The sequence below is a fragment of the Perognathus longimembris genome, chromosome 7, assembly GCF_023159225.1.
Source record: "Perognathus longimembris pacificus isolate PPM17 chromosome 7, ASM2315922v1, whole genome shotgun sequence".
NCBI classification, from domain to species: domain Eukaryota; kingdom Metazoa; phylum Chordata; class Mammalia; order Rodentia; family Heteromyidae; genus Perognathus; species Perognathus longimembris.
Genome location: NC_063167.1, coordinates 42229374 through 42242272, shown reverse-complemented (window position 1 = coordinate 42242272; position 12899 = coordinate 42229374). Strand labels below are relative to the sequence as shown.

The 12899-nt window shown below is 38.6% G+C and overlaps 1 protein-coding gene across 4 annotated transcripts in view; it reads right to left on the bottom strand.

Annotated features, from left to right (window-relative positions):
• Nucleotides 1-12899, bottom strand: part of Nfia (nuclear factor I A) — a 378241-nt gene that overhangs the window by 55483 nt on the left and 309859 nt on the right. For 3 of the 4 annotated variants that reach the window (XM_048351438.1, XM_048351440.1, XM_048351437.1), the window contains 2 exons: nucleotides 3573-3751; nucleotides 1096-1261 (listed from right to left, as the gene is read on the bottom strand). In XM_048351438.1, coding sequence (XP_048207395.1) covers nucleotides 1096-1261; nucleotides 3573-3751 — 345 coding nt within the window. The remainder of the gene's footprint in view (nucleotides 1-1095; nucleotides 1262-3572; nucleotides 3752-12899) is intronic. The other variant, XM_048351439.1, reaches the window with a different exon arrangement.

The following is a 12899-nucleotide window of genomic DNA, read 5'->3' as shown; positions in this document are numbered from 1 at the left end:
TTGACCATCCATCACCTGGGAACTGCAGCCATCATTCTTCCTGTCATTATTCTAGGCATCAATGAAAGCCACATTTGTGTGTTCAAGCTATTTCTAGTCCCAGCCAACTCTAAAATATCAGGAAATATCTAGAGAATTGTTCATTCTCTAGTTTCTCAAATCATCATTTCCTTTATTTAGAAAGGTTTTGAAATCGTATATCTTCTGATGAAATATTCCCACACTATTCAGAGAAGAGCCAAGAGTTCTTCTCTCTTTCCATCCAATTTTGTCCTTGTTTTCCTTTTCACAGCCATGCAACTGCTATGGGACCTGCTCTGACCTTCCAGGCCCTCTGCCACTGGCAGTGATCAACACACACACACCTTTGAACTGACAACTTACATCTAAATACTTTTTCTCTATGGGATGTATAAGGTATATAATGTTTATATCTCATCCAATATATTTTTTCTGAGACTACAAGTTCCTGGAAGAAAGGGCTACATAGAAAAAAAATCAGGAATTTTACTAGTAATTTGTTCAAGTAGATGTTCTTTGATGATTGTGGAGATAACATTCAAAGCTACTCACATAATACAGAACATATATTAATTTGCAATTCTTTCTTAATTTTGTTTTTGATTGGTACTGGAGCTTGAATACGAGGCCTAGGCACTGTCCCTTAGCTTTTTCACTCATGGCTAGTGTTCTACTTGAGTTATAGTTCCAATTAGGGCTTTTTGGTGGTTAACTGGAGATAAGATTCTCACGGATGTTGCTGTTTGGGCTGGCTTGGAACTGCAGTTCTCAGATCTCAGCCTCCTAAGTAGCTAGGATAAGCCACTGGCTCCTGGCTAATCAGATTTGGGCATGCAGCGACATAATCATTTCCACCCAATCAGCTGTTTCTATATATGGTGTAGTTATAGTGCCTGGGAGTGGGAGTGTTTACCTTGACTCTGGCTTGGGCTAGGGAAACTCATACTCCAATCACCATGGGGGTGAGGGGGTGAGAATTGAGCCTATTGTTAGAGGCTATTCAGTGAGGGACAAGACTTAGGTGTAGATTCAAGTGCATAGAGCTCGGCGGCGCCTTGTCTCAACCATACTTACTTGGTGAGGTGGGGGAGGCTGCCCCTCCTTCTGTTGACGTGGTTGGAGGCTTTGTGTCTGGCACTGGCAGAGGCACAGGCCTGGCCATCGGTGGTGGTGGTGGTGGTGGCAACATTGGGGTAGGAAGGAATGGGTTGTGCACCTTGCCTTGGCTGCTCCCATTGGGCTGTGACAATGGGGAGGAAAACAAAACACACACAAGAGAAAGAAGAAATAGCCATCAGTCATTTGCTGCTTCTGAAAATTAAAGATGCATTAGGCATCTTCTATGTAAATGCATCTTTGTTGCTTACATTCTTTCCTAAGTCCATCAGATGAAGACTGGTTGGCCAATGTTCTTTTTTTATTGTTTTTAAAATAAGAATCATATTACCAACATCATGATACATGAAATATAGATAGGACTTAAGGGCTAATGTTTTTAAGGCATCACCAAAAGTACACTTAGGAGCCCAGACTCATGGAATCTGAAACTACATTGCTTTCTTTCACATTTGTCTACATAAAATGACTTGTCCATCTTAACTCTGGATTTGTCACCTGAGGAACTTTTTACCAAATACGGCTTGGTTCTATATGAATTGCTATTTTCATTATCACAATTACTAAATATTTAAAATTTAGGTGTTTATGAACTGAGGTATTATTCAACCATGTACATTTATACAATTAAGATAAAGCTTCCTAAATATACATTTGATATTTTTTTTCAAAATCAATCTTATATAACACTTCACAAATGTGATCAGTGAATCTAAGTGTTTTTTTTTTCACATACTGTGTACCATCAGGCATTGAAACGAGAATTTAGCTAATTTCATAATTCTGCTAGACGAAGATATTACTTTTAATGTTGATCTAATTAGGTCAATATATACCAGAAGAGTTAGATTTATTTGGCCACTTTAACACAACCAAATATCAGCTCTTTAAGAGAAGAACAAAAGATGTTTCATTTTCAAATTTTTCAAAATGGTCTCCATGAAGAGACTTGCCTTAAGCTGGATAAAGTTTTGATCAAAATACAAAAACTAGGAATTTTATACAGGCATATAGGATGATGTCAAAACTATTAAATGAAAAATAATTAGGTGTTTGGAAGGCAGATGCTTGATGCTGGTGATCAATCAGTCCAAGTGTTATCATTGTTTCCTATGGGACTTTTCTGACTGCATTTTCCAGACACCAGTGACACAATGCAAACAGCTCTTATTTAAGCTGTAGTCCTAAATCAAAATTCTGCTAAAGGAGGTTCTAGTGTCCCAGACTTTTAGGCATAAACTTAATAATTCTGCAGAGGCAGTCTTACTCTGCCCTCAACATTCACTGATATATTTAGCATTGTTCCTCAAAGACTATCTTGTCTGACAATCAGAATACTGTGAGCTCCTGCCAGCAAACTTGCCCGTGTGTTATTTCTGAGTAGGCTAAGAGTCTGTAAGTGAATGCTTTAGAAGAAGCCAAGCAAATGAATACACAAGCACACTGAAAAAAAAAAAAGGCACCATATTGATTTGTTGTCTAGACAGAAATGTATCTGCTAACATATCACCAGCCATTAGTCAAAGCTGCCTGTTCTGACTCAGATATGCAGAATCAGGTATTTCTGCAGAGGAAGAAGCAGGGATAAGCAAGTGTGACATAATATTCCAAACTGGGCAGCCATAATTTATGGCTAATCTGTGGTTTGATGCATAGTTATTATAAGAAAGGGAAAAACAAATTTGGCCCGATGTTGATTGTTATGTTTTATTATTGACCTTGGGATGTAACTAATCCAGCATATACATCTAGTTCTCTATGTGTAATAAAACTTGTGATTTTGAAAAATCACCTTTATATTTGGAATGTTATTTCAAATTGTGATTATTTGGTTTGAGGAAAAGAAAGAAAATATTCATTTGAAGTTTCTGAATATGGTTGAGCTTTATACAAAGATAAGTGGAAAAGATAACTACTTGCAGAAATAGCAAACCATAATAAACTATGCTTCTAGCATCTTGAGTTCAAGTACTGGTCAACTTGATCTAAAGTGTTAGAAGACTGTATTTAAAAAAATATCAACTTGGCTGATCTGAAACATCTGTCCACTCTACTCCCTACCTCTTGTCACCACCCCAAACCATTATTTAAAACTACTCAGTATTTCTATTTTGTTAACTGTATGAGTCCTGGAGTTAGAATGCAGGAGGTAGAATTATCAGCACACAGAACTAAGGTTCTATGGTTCACCCTCAAGATGATTTATATCCATAAACGTGACAGTTGCAAAGTTAACACAAACACTGTTTTGAAACTCCAGCCAATCATTCGTCGAGCAAGTTAACTTTCCCACAATCTAGAATAAATATGACATTTGCCTGCAGTCAGTCAACACGACATTGGAGCACCATGTCACATGATCAGAAGGACTCCTCTTGTTACTTTTACATTCGGTTAGCATTTTAAAGAAATTAAAAACGAAGAGGTTTCCTTACATTGAGGAACCCCACCTGTCCAGCCTGCTGACCAGCATCAGGGCAGACAAGTTGGACAAACTCTTTCAGCGTCTCCTGAGGGTGGTAGCGGATGGCTGGGTGCGAGAAGTAAGGCCCAGGCTGCTGGATAATGGGTGATGTCGGAAAGTGGAGAGTCGATGGTGTCGCATGTGGACTTGCTGTAGGAAAAGAAGACACAGACGTTACGGAGAGAAAGACCTGCTTCGTACAGCTGAATTATACTCGACCTCCTTTTTATTTCTTCTCCTGGCCCAATTCAGGGCATTGCTCATGTGACTAAATTTAACACCGGATAGGTCTGATGTATTCTCTTCCTATAGGATCTAAGACAAACATGGAGGTTAGATTAGGATAGAGTTTCAAGCTGTCTTTGTATTTTCAGTGGGCATGACTTATAAAGGCATTAATAATACTTGGTGAAGATGAAGATTATTCATTACCTTAAGAGCCTTTTTAATGAAGCAAGCAATAAAAAATGTATTTGGTAGATTAGACCTGATTTAGCTGACATTACATTTGACACATTCTAGTTTGCACATATGGATTCCCTTTCATTGAGAGTTATCCACGGACAATAACTCATTGTTAAAGCTCTTATACCCCTTTCAAGGAAATTTCTAGAGACTAATTCCGGATGAATTTTTTTGATGTAGTAAATGATCACTTAATGAATCCATACAATTTGGGGGCTTCACTTTACATGAAGGTTTATGTTGCACTCCTTTTTAATTTTTTTAAATTGGCTTGCCATTTCAGAGCCAAGTTCAGAAATGTGTAAATGTCAGAGCAGAGGAATCCATGAATGGTATAGGCAGTGACCCCTGAGAAAAAGTTGGTCCTCTGTCCACAAAACCTGATAAAAGACTATTACACCTGAATCCTGATAAGGATCATTTGTACAAGAAGATGACATCAGATTCAAAAGCTTATATGATCATGCTATTCAGTATATACTGTATAGAAAATGAGCAGTATAACTTGTGGGAAGGGTGGGAGGGAGGATTCGGGGTGGGGGGAGCGAAGGAATGGGTACCATTGTTCAGGAAAATAAATGTACTCATTAATCTCACTTATGAAATGCTAACTCCTTCTCTTAAAACTTTAATAACAACAATAGAATTATATTAGAAAAACTTGTATGAGGTGGCACAATAATTTTTCTAATATATTATTGGGTGTGTGTGTGCCAGTCCTGGAGCTTTAACTCAAGGCACTGTCCCTAAGCATTTTTGTTGAAGACTAGTGCTCTACCAGTTGAGCTATAACTCCACTGACTTTTTTTGGAGAGAGGGGGGTTAAATGGAGATAAGAGTCCCATGGTCATTCCTGCCTGGGTTGGCTTTGAACTGCCACCTTTAGTTCTCAGCCTCTTGAGCAGCTAAGATTATAGGTGTGAGCCACCAGTGCCTGGATCTAAGATAATTTCTGCCCATAAATTGTAAAGGTAATAGATAAACAGGCTGGAGGATATACCCATTCCATGCCCAGGAATGAAGCACTCAAACCAGGACAACCCATGATTGTAATTTGCATTTTCTAACAACAGCGACAAAAAGTTCTCAGTTTAGGGGAGATGAGTATATGAATCTTTCCTTCTCTCTCTCTCCCTTTTTTGTTTTTAGTTTAAATCTTCAAACTTAAAGTTCTGCTAAAAAAATACAGGAGTGCCCAAAATTTTAGAGAATAAGACTTTCCAAATACAAGAATGAACAAGTCATAGTGCTGAAGAGAATTCCAAGTATAACAGGCTATCCCTTTTACCACTATCCCACATACATTGCCAATGCTGTAATAAAAGAATGCTTGCCTAAAGCAGTATGGAGACTTCTCAGAAGGCTAAATATAGAACTCCCCTATGACCCAGCAGCCCCACTTTTAGGTATCTATCCAAAAGACCACAAACAAAATCACAGTAAAGCCACCAGTACAACAATGTTCATCGCAGCGCAATTTGTCATAGCTAGAATCTGGAACCAACCCAGATGCCCCTCAGTAGACGAATGGATCAGGAAAATGTGGTACATATACACAATGGAATTTTATGCCTCTATCAGAAAGAATGACATTGCCCCATTTGTAAGGAAATGGAAGGACTTGGAAAAAATTATACTAAGTGAAGTGAGGCAGACCCAAAGAAACATGGACTCTATGATCTCCCTTATTGGGAATAATTAGTACAGGTTTAGGCAAGTCATAGCATAGGGTCACAAGAGCCCAATAGTTATACCCTTATGAACACATAAGATGATGCTAAGTGAAATGAACTCCATGTTATGGAAACGATCGTTATATCACAGTTGTAACTACTTTCAACGTCCCATGTGTATCTGTAGCTTCTATTATTGATGATGTTCTTGTATCACCTTCCTGTGATTGTATATACACTATCTCTGTAATCTTATCTGAGTATATTGGAAACCGTGTATACTGGTATTAGAACTAGGAAATTGAAAGGGAATACCAAAATTGAGAGACACAGGGTAAAAAAAGACAAACAACTACAAAAGCAATACTTGCAAAACTGTTTGGTGTAAGTGAACTGAACACATCATGGGGGGAAAGGAAAAGGGGGAGGAGGGAGGAGGGTATGAGGGACAAGGTAACAAACAGTACAAGAAATGTATCCAATGCCTAACGTATGAAACTGTAACCTCTCTGTACATCAGTTTGATAATAAAAATTTGAAAAAAAAAAGAATGCTTGCCTATTAATTGATGAGCGTGGATTTAAAATCAGAAATTTTTGTTATGTGTCCCTTCCCATGCACTCATCTCCCAGTCATTCCCTTATCACTAAACAGCTTTTATATCCACTGAATTGTTTGCGGTTGTATACCTAGAACTGTCTGCTACTCAGTAAACTCTGCGCAATAAATGATTGAACAAATGAGTAGGAATTAAGAAGGTAACCATAAACATTGCAAAGAAAAACTTGGTTTCTCTACCTGCTAAAGTGCCAGGGAACTTGTAGAAAAATGGATACACGTTAAGACCGCATATGATGAATAATACATTTTGGAATCCATTATTGTCTCCAAGTTAAAACCCAGAAGCTAAAAAAGTAAAATGGCCAGCTCTTATTCTGGAAATGGTGCTGTTGGCATTTAAAAAACCAAAGGGATTTTGATACAGTCATCCTCACTGGTAGCCAGACACCTTGATATAAAACCTTCAATCTCCTAGTTAAGTTTCTTCAGGTGGTCTGGGAAGGTACTGAGCTTGAACAAAATGATAGACTTAACTTTTGCTTCATGTGAAGTACAAAGGTGGTACCTCCATTGTCAAAAGCACTGGTGCTTTGACCTTGAGGATGTAGTGGTATTGCCTCAGGTGCTTAGAGAAAGTGATGACTGACAGTTAAATAAAGAATTGTGGTGACTAACTCCTTATCTTTTACCAAAGGGGGAAAACCCAATTGGAGCAAAGATTAGGCTGATCAGGAAAATCATTAACAATTTAAACTTACATTTTATTTTCTTAAAAAATTGTTTTTTACTAACACCTGCTATTAATGTTTCTGACAACATATTTCAATACAGCCTAAGACTATATTGTACTATAAGGAATTAATTCTATAGTGACTGATTTATAAGTATCAATTAATTTTTAATTAATTCCAGGAAGTCATCTAAGCTTGTAGTGTCAAATTAGACAACTGCTGACTCTGCATTTATGGGGTCATCCTTTTTCTTGCTGAGGGTTTTCTGATTTAGCCAGCAGTTCACTATGGAACTTCATAGAACTCACTCAAGAGCCTGAGCTTTAGTTTCTTTAAGGAGAAAACAATTGTATTACAGTCATCACAAAGACTTGTTCATTCTTATTCAGTATATGTTATTTTTTTTTCTGGATTACCTGTTATTCCTCTTCAACTGGACAATGAGGCTCATTGAAACTTAGTGTTAAGATTTCTTTCAAATTTAACTTTCTGCTTTCTTCTCTAGGTCTTACTTTTCTTTCTTTATCTTGGATTGGATGTTCTCACTGTATCTAAGATTTTTCTTTTCTTTCTTTGTTTTTAACCGTAACTTGTCTCAAAACATTTCAGAAAGAGTCACTGAGGTTGAATTAATCAAGCAGGAAATTCATTAAATGTAGTTGAGATGGCCAGATCTGACCCTACAATAGACAAACTAGTGTTGTGAATCTGGCGTGATGCTAATGGAATGCCGGAAGAATGGGATGAATCCAAATTTTTGATGAAGAAAAACATCTCTTGTGGTTGGGTGTGTGAGTAGTTGACACAATAAAAAATTATAGCACATTATGTAAATGCATATTTAGATCCTTTAAAATGTGCATTATTTACTGGAGAGTCAATAAAGGCTTTTCTCAAGTGGTTACAGTTTATTGCAGTGCATCCATCTGTATCCCTGTTGATATTAATACAATTTTGTGTATGAGAAGACTACAAAATTGGCTGCTTCTGGGCTTGAAGATGCTTAGTACCCTGGGCCAGGAACAGCAGAGAGTGTCAGAGACAATTCACTCTGGGTTTCTCTCTCTACTAGCTTAACCTTTAACCAGCAGTCAAACTGGTTTAAAAGCAACTGGTTGGGCTTTTCACAGGAATACAAATAAGATAGGAAGGCAGGAAATTTGATCAGGTTTCTCTAATTGGAATGGAGCTGTCTACAAGTCCTGAACAAAGTAGCCACAATTAAAGACATAGAGTACTAGAATTTCCCAAAGGGTGTAGTGCTGCCTTATTTATTACAAATGATCATATTACTGAGTACTTAAAAAAAAAAACAAAAAAACAGGCCAGGCAGGTTGATTTACTTGTTCATTCCTCCTCTACTCCTAAAGCCCTTTTCATTCTTTGAAATTTCTACTGGCTCGAAGGGAGAAAAAAAGCTAAGCATGCATGCACACGCACGTGCACGCACACACACACACACTTTTTTTTTTGTGCCAGTCCTGGGGCTTAAACTCAGGGCTTGTCCCTGAGTTGGTTTTTTTTTGTTGTTGTTGTTTGTTTGTTTTTGTTCAAGGCTAGTGCTCTAAGACTTGAGCTAAAGCTCAAATTCTGGCTTTTTGATGGTTACTTGGAGATAATCTTATGGACTTTGTTGCCCAGCCTGGCTACTCAGCTTCCTGAGTAGCTAGGATTACAGGCATGAGCCACCAGCATAGAGGCACACAGTTACTGTTTTTAACTTAAAAAATGCTTCTTGTACTCAATACCTGGCTTGTGAAATTTTAACTTCTTAATAACAATAAAATGTTTCTTGTTTTATTTTTATTTTTTCTTGTTGCCAGTACTGGGGATTGAACTCAGGGCCTTGTACTCTCACTTGGCTTTTTTCACTCAAGGCTGGCACTCTACCACTGAGCCCTATCTCTACTTTGGGCTTTTGGGCTGGTTGATTGGAGATAAGAGTCTCACAGACTTTGAACCACAACTCTCAGATTTCAACCTCCTGAGCAGCTAGGATTACAAGCATGAGTCACCAGTGCCTAGCTGCTTCCTGTTTTAAAGTAGAATTGCTTAAGGCTGGAGAAGACCAAAATCACTACTGAATGACTGTGCATGCTTATAGATGTCCATGGCCCAATAGCAATTGTCTGAGCATTGCCTCTGCAGAGCAGGCACTGTACACAGTTCCTGCACAGTGCTCACTACAGACACTAGACTAGTTACAGCAGGTGATAGTAAACTGTATGTAAGAAGAGTACTCAGTGTGTGTGCCTAGAAACTTATATTTTTATAGTTTTCCTACATCTTAGGAAAAAGAAGATAGCAGAAAGTACTCTCTTCTTCTCATTTTCAGTAGGTTTTTTTTCCCCCCTCAAGCTCCCAAAATTCTAAGGACCCACCCACATTTTTCCTCAAACCAAAATTTCATGGGTTGGAACACACTCTTCTCTGTAACTCTGACATGCCTTAATTGCTTTATTCCTTGTCCGTGAACCACTGCAGATTCTCACAGATTGAACACACTCTTGGATTCTTTCCACATTAGCTTTTGCTTTTCTGGAAACAACCTTCACATCCTAGTCTCAGTGTCCATGGGAGGCGCCATAGAGATGCTGTCAAGAGGGGACACAAACAATAAAATCCAATCCTCCTTCAGACACAGTGTTCTCTTAAGACAGCTTGTGTAGACACACGCTTCTTCCCTCCTAAGAACAAAGATCTCTCCCAAGTCTTGACATCTGTAAAAACTCATGGTCTTCCATTAGTCACCATAAGGCAGTGGCAACAGGTGAGATCTTTCTCTATTGTCACAAGACCCAGCTACCCATCTGTCTGCAGCAGGAAGATGTCCTTTATGCAAAAATCTCCACTGTCACAGAGTGAGAGATAGCATTGAGAAGTCCTGCTACTCCCTATGTAGAAGAAAAATATATATATATATATTTTAAAGATAAAGCTCCAAAAGAACACAAGAAAGGAAGAAGGAGGAAAAAAAAAAAAGAAGCCTTCCATAAAAGGCTACTCACTCTACTTCAGAAATTCAAAACCACACTATATAACACCATTATGGACTACCTAAAGCCGGGAGATCTATCTTAATGGCCTAGCTATAATTTATAAATCATGCATGAATCAGACCTGCCATTTATGAAAGCCAAGAAGTTTGGAGTTATAGGATTTAACAGGCCCAAGGAAAGAGGAATTGGCAAGGGTTTTCAAACCCTCAGGAGGTGGAGCTTTTTCTAAATAACAAAGCATTTGACTCCAGGCAAGCTGAAGTTTTCCAAAACACATTTTTTTCCTCCAAAACATATTTAGTTAGTCCCTATCTTGAGCATCACTGAGGCACATGTAAGGGGACCTGGAAATGTCAATTGAGAGAAATAGATGACATTGTATGAGACTTTTTCCAAACACCAATATTTTTATATTACTGCTACTAGATGAGGTACCATTACCCCTGCAACAGTAGGTTTTGTTTTGTTTAACCATAGCTGATAGGCTTGACTCCATTTGAACTAATGAGATCTTCTGATGGAGATCAAATCCCAATGCCTTTTGGAAAAACAGATCTCTTTCTTTGTCCAGTAGAGACAAGGTAGTTTTAAAATCTTATTAAAATCAAGTCTAGACCAGGGCTTGGCAAATACTATCTGTAGAGGCTGGAGAATAAACCAGTTACTTGGCAGTCCTAAAAGGTCTTTGTGACTTTGTTACTCAACTCTGTGAAATGGTGAATCAGTTATGAACATATCATTAACAAAAGGGCATGGCTGTGTTCTCATAAGATTTCATTTTTTATAACCGAAGAGGGCTAGGTTTGATTGACTTGTAGGCCTTGGCATTGACCTACATAATCGCTGTGCACTCTCAACACCTGTTACACTCTGCAGCAGGAGCCTGCTCCTCCTCTTCTCTACAAACCATGCTGTGGTCCCAGCAAGCATTTCTGCTGAAGCTTAGTCTTCTTCATCCATTCAAGGCAATCAGAATGCCACCCAGACCTCACTAGCTACCACGACCCTCCCACTGTGCCCCCTACCATTGTTTACTATGCTTTGGTTTGTGAGAAGCCTCTCTTACTGGCATTAGTATGCCAGGAAAGGATGGGGGCAGATGACATATAGATTAGAATCTGTTCCTGTGTTCTAGGACCAGTTCTGATTGTAGAATCCACAGAGGGAAAGAGGGCATCAGTATGAGTATAGACATAGAGGTCTTCAAGAATAATTTCCCAAACAACAAAATTAAAAAATGAATACAAGAAATAGTGACCACTTAGACTTCATAGTGAGATACCCATGTGCAATGACTTATAAAGATGCTTTACTGACCAGATACTTTAAATCTGTGCATTTACTTAAAATTCAGAGTGTAAGACAGTCTAGAAGCTTAGAATTATGGGGTCACCTCCTTCTAGACAATTTTTCATTTAGACTTACAGCCTTTGAGGATCCATTCTGAGGGCCCACAGCCATATTGGCGCCTGCCCCCCACCCATCTCCCTTTTGTCAGTCCTGGGGTTTGAACTCTAGGTTTGGGCACTGACTCTGAGCTTTTGTGCTCAAGGCTAGTGCTCTACCACATGAGCCACAGTTCTACTCCTAACTTTTTGTTGTAAACTGGGGATAAGAGTCTCATAGACTTGCCTGCCAGGGCTGGCTTTGAACTGTGATCCTCAGATCTCAGCCTTTTCAGTAGCTAGGATTACAGACACAAGCCACTGGTACCCAGCGAGTATGAAGTATTTGGGGGGCAAAGTTTTCTAGTTAGATAAAGGGACCTACATTTTAGCTTAACTTCTGCTACTAGATAGTTGATTAATGTGAGCAAATCTTATTTCTCCTAGCTCAAAATATAGAATTTAAATAAAATAATCACTGAGGCTCACCAATTTTTAAGTTCTAGTGGTGTATGGAGTTCAGTCTCTGGGATTGTACTTACATATCACTTGAACAATTGGTCTACAGTAGTAAAATTAAAATGTAAAGGCTCAGGAAAAAAAAAAGAGTATGTGTCAATTAGGAGAAGAAACTCTTTTTAAAATGTTTCTGGGATACTCCATTACAGGGGGTGTCTGGATTGTCTTTAAGATACCTTGGTTTTGAGGGTCATAATATTTAGAGTTTTAAAGACCCTAAGTGTGTTAGTTTATAGTCTGTGACATAGAGCCCCAGCCTTTGTCCTGACAGGACCTCTCTGAATTGACCACATTCATGAACTAATTGTCTAAGCTGCCATGATAGATGATGTGAAATGTACTCAAGCAACATGCAACAGCTGTGATTACTGCAAATACCAAGAGTGATAATTTAATAGGCAAAGTTGACAAGAATCCAGTTCTGTGAGGGGAACTTGGTCTTCCACATAACACTATGAGACAAGAGATGAGGAATGAAAAACAAATCAAAACAATTACTTGAGGGAAAAATAAAAGCAACCATTATATCCTGGCTGATTTCAGAGTTAACAGACACAGACCGGAAATCCTTTCATGGCCTGATGAAAGAACAGGCTTTTGCCTGTAATCCTAACTGGTCAGGAAGCTGAGCCCTGAAGATCAAAGTCCAAAGCCAGCCTGGGCAGGAAAATCCATGAGACATTTCTTGCCAATTAACCAGCAAAAGGCCAGAAGTGAAACTGGTGTCTCAAGTGGCAAAGTACCAGTCTCAAGTGAAAAAAGCCTGACAGATAGGGCCCAGAATGAGTTTCAAACTCCATTACTGGTACACATAAAAAAAGTTATTTTTCCCTTGGTAGGAGCCTGGAGCTGTTTATATTATGTGTGTTGCATTATGAAGAGATCTGACCTGTGAATTAAGGTCACAAAGAGGAGAGCAGAGAGAACAAGAAGGTATCATTTGAGCACCTGCATCCAGCTCTACC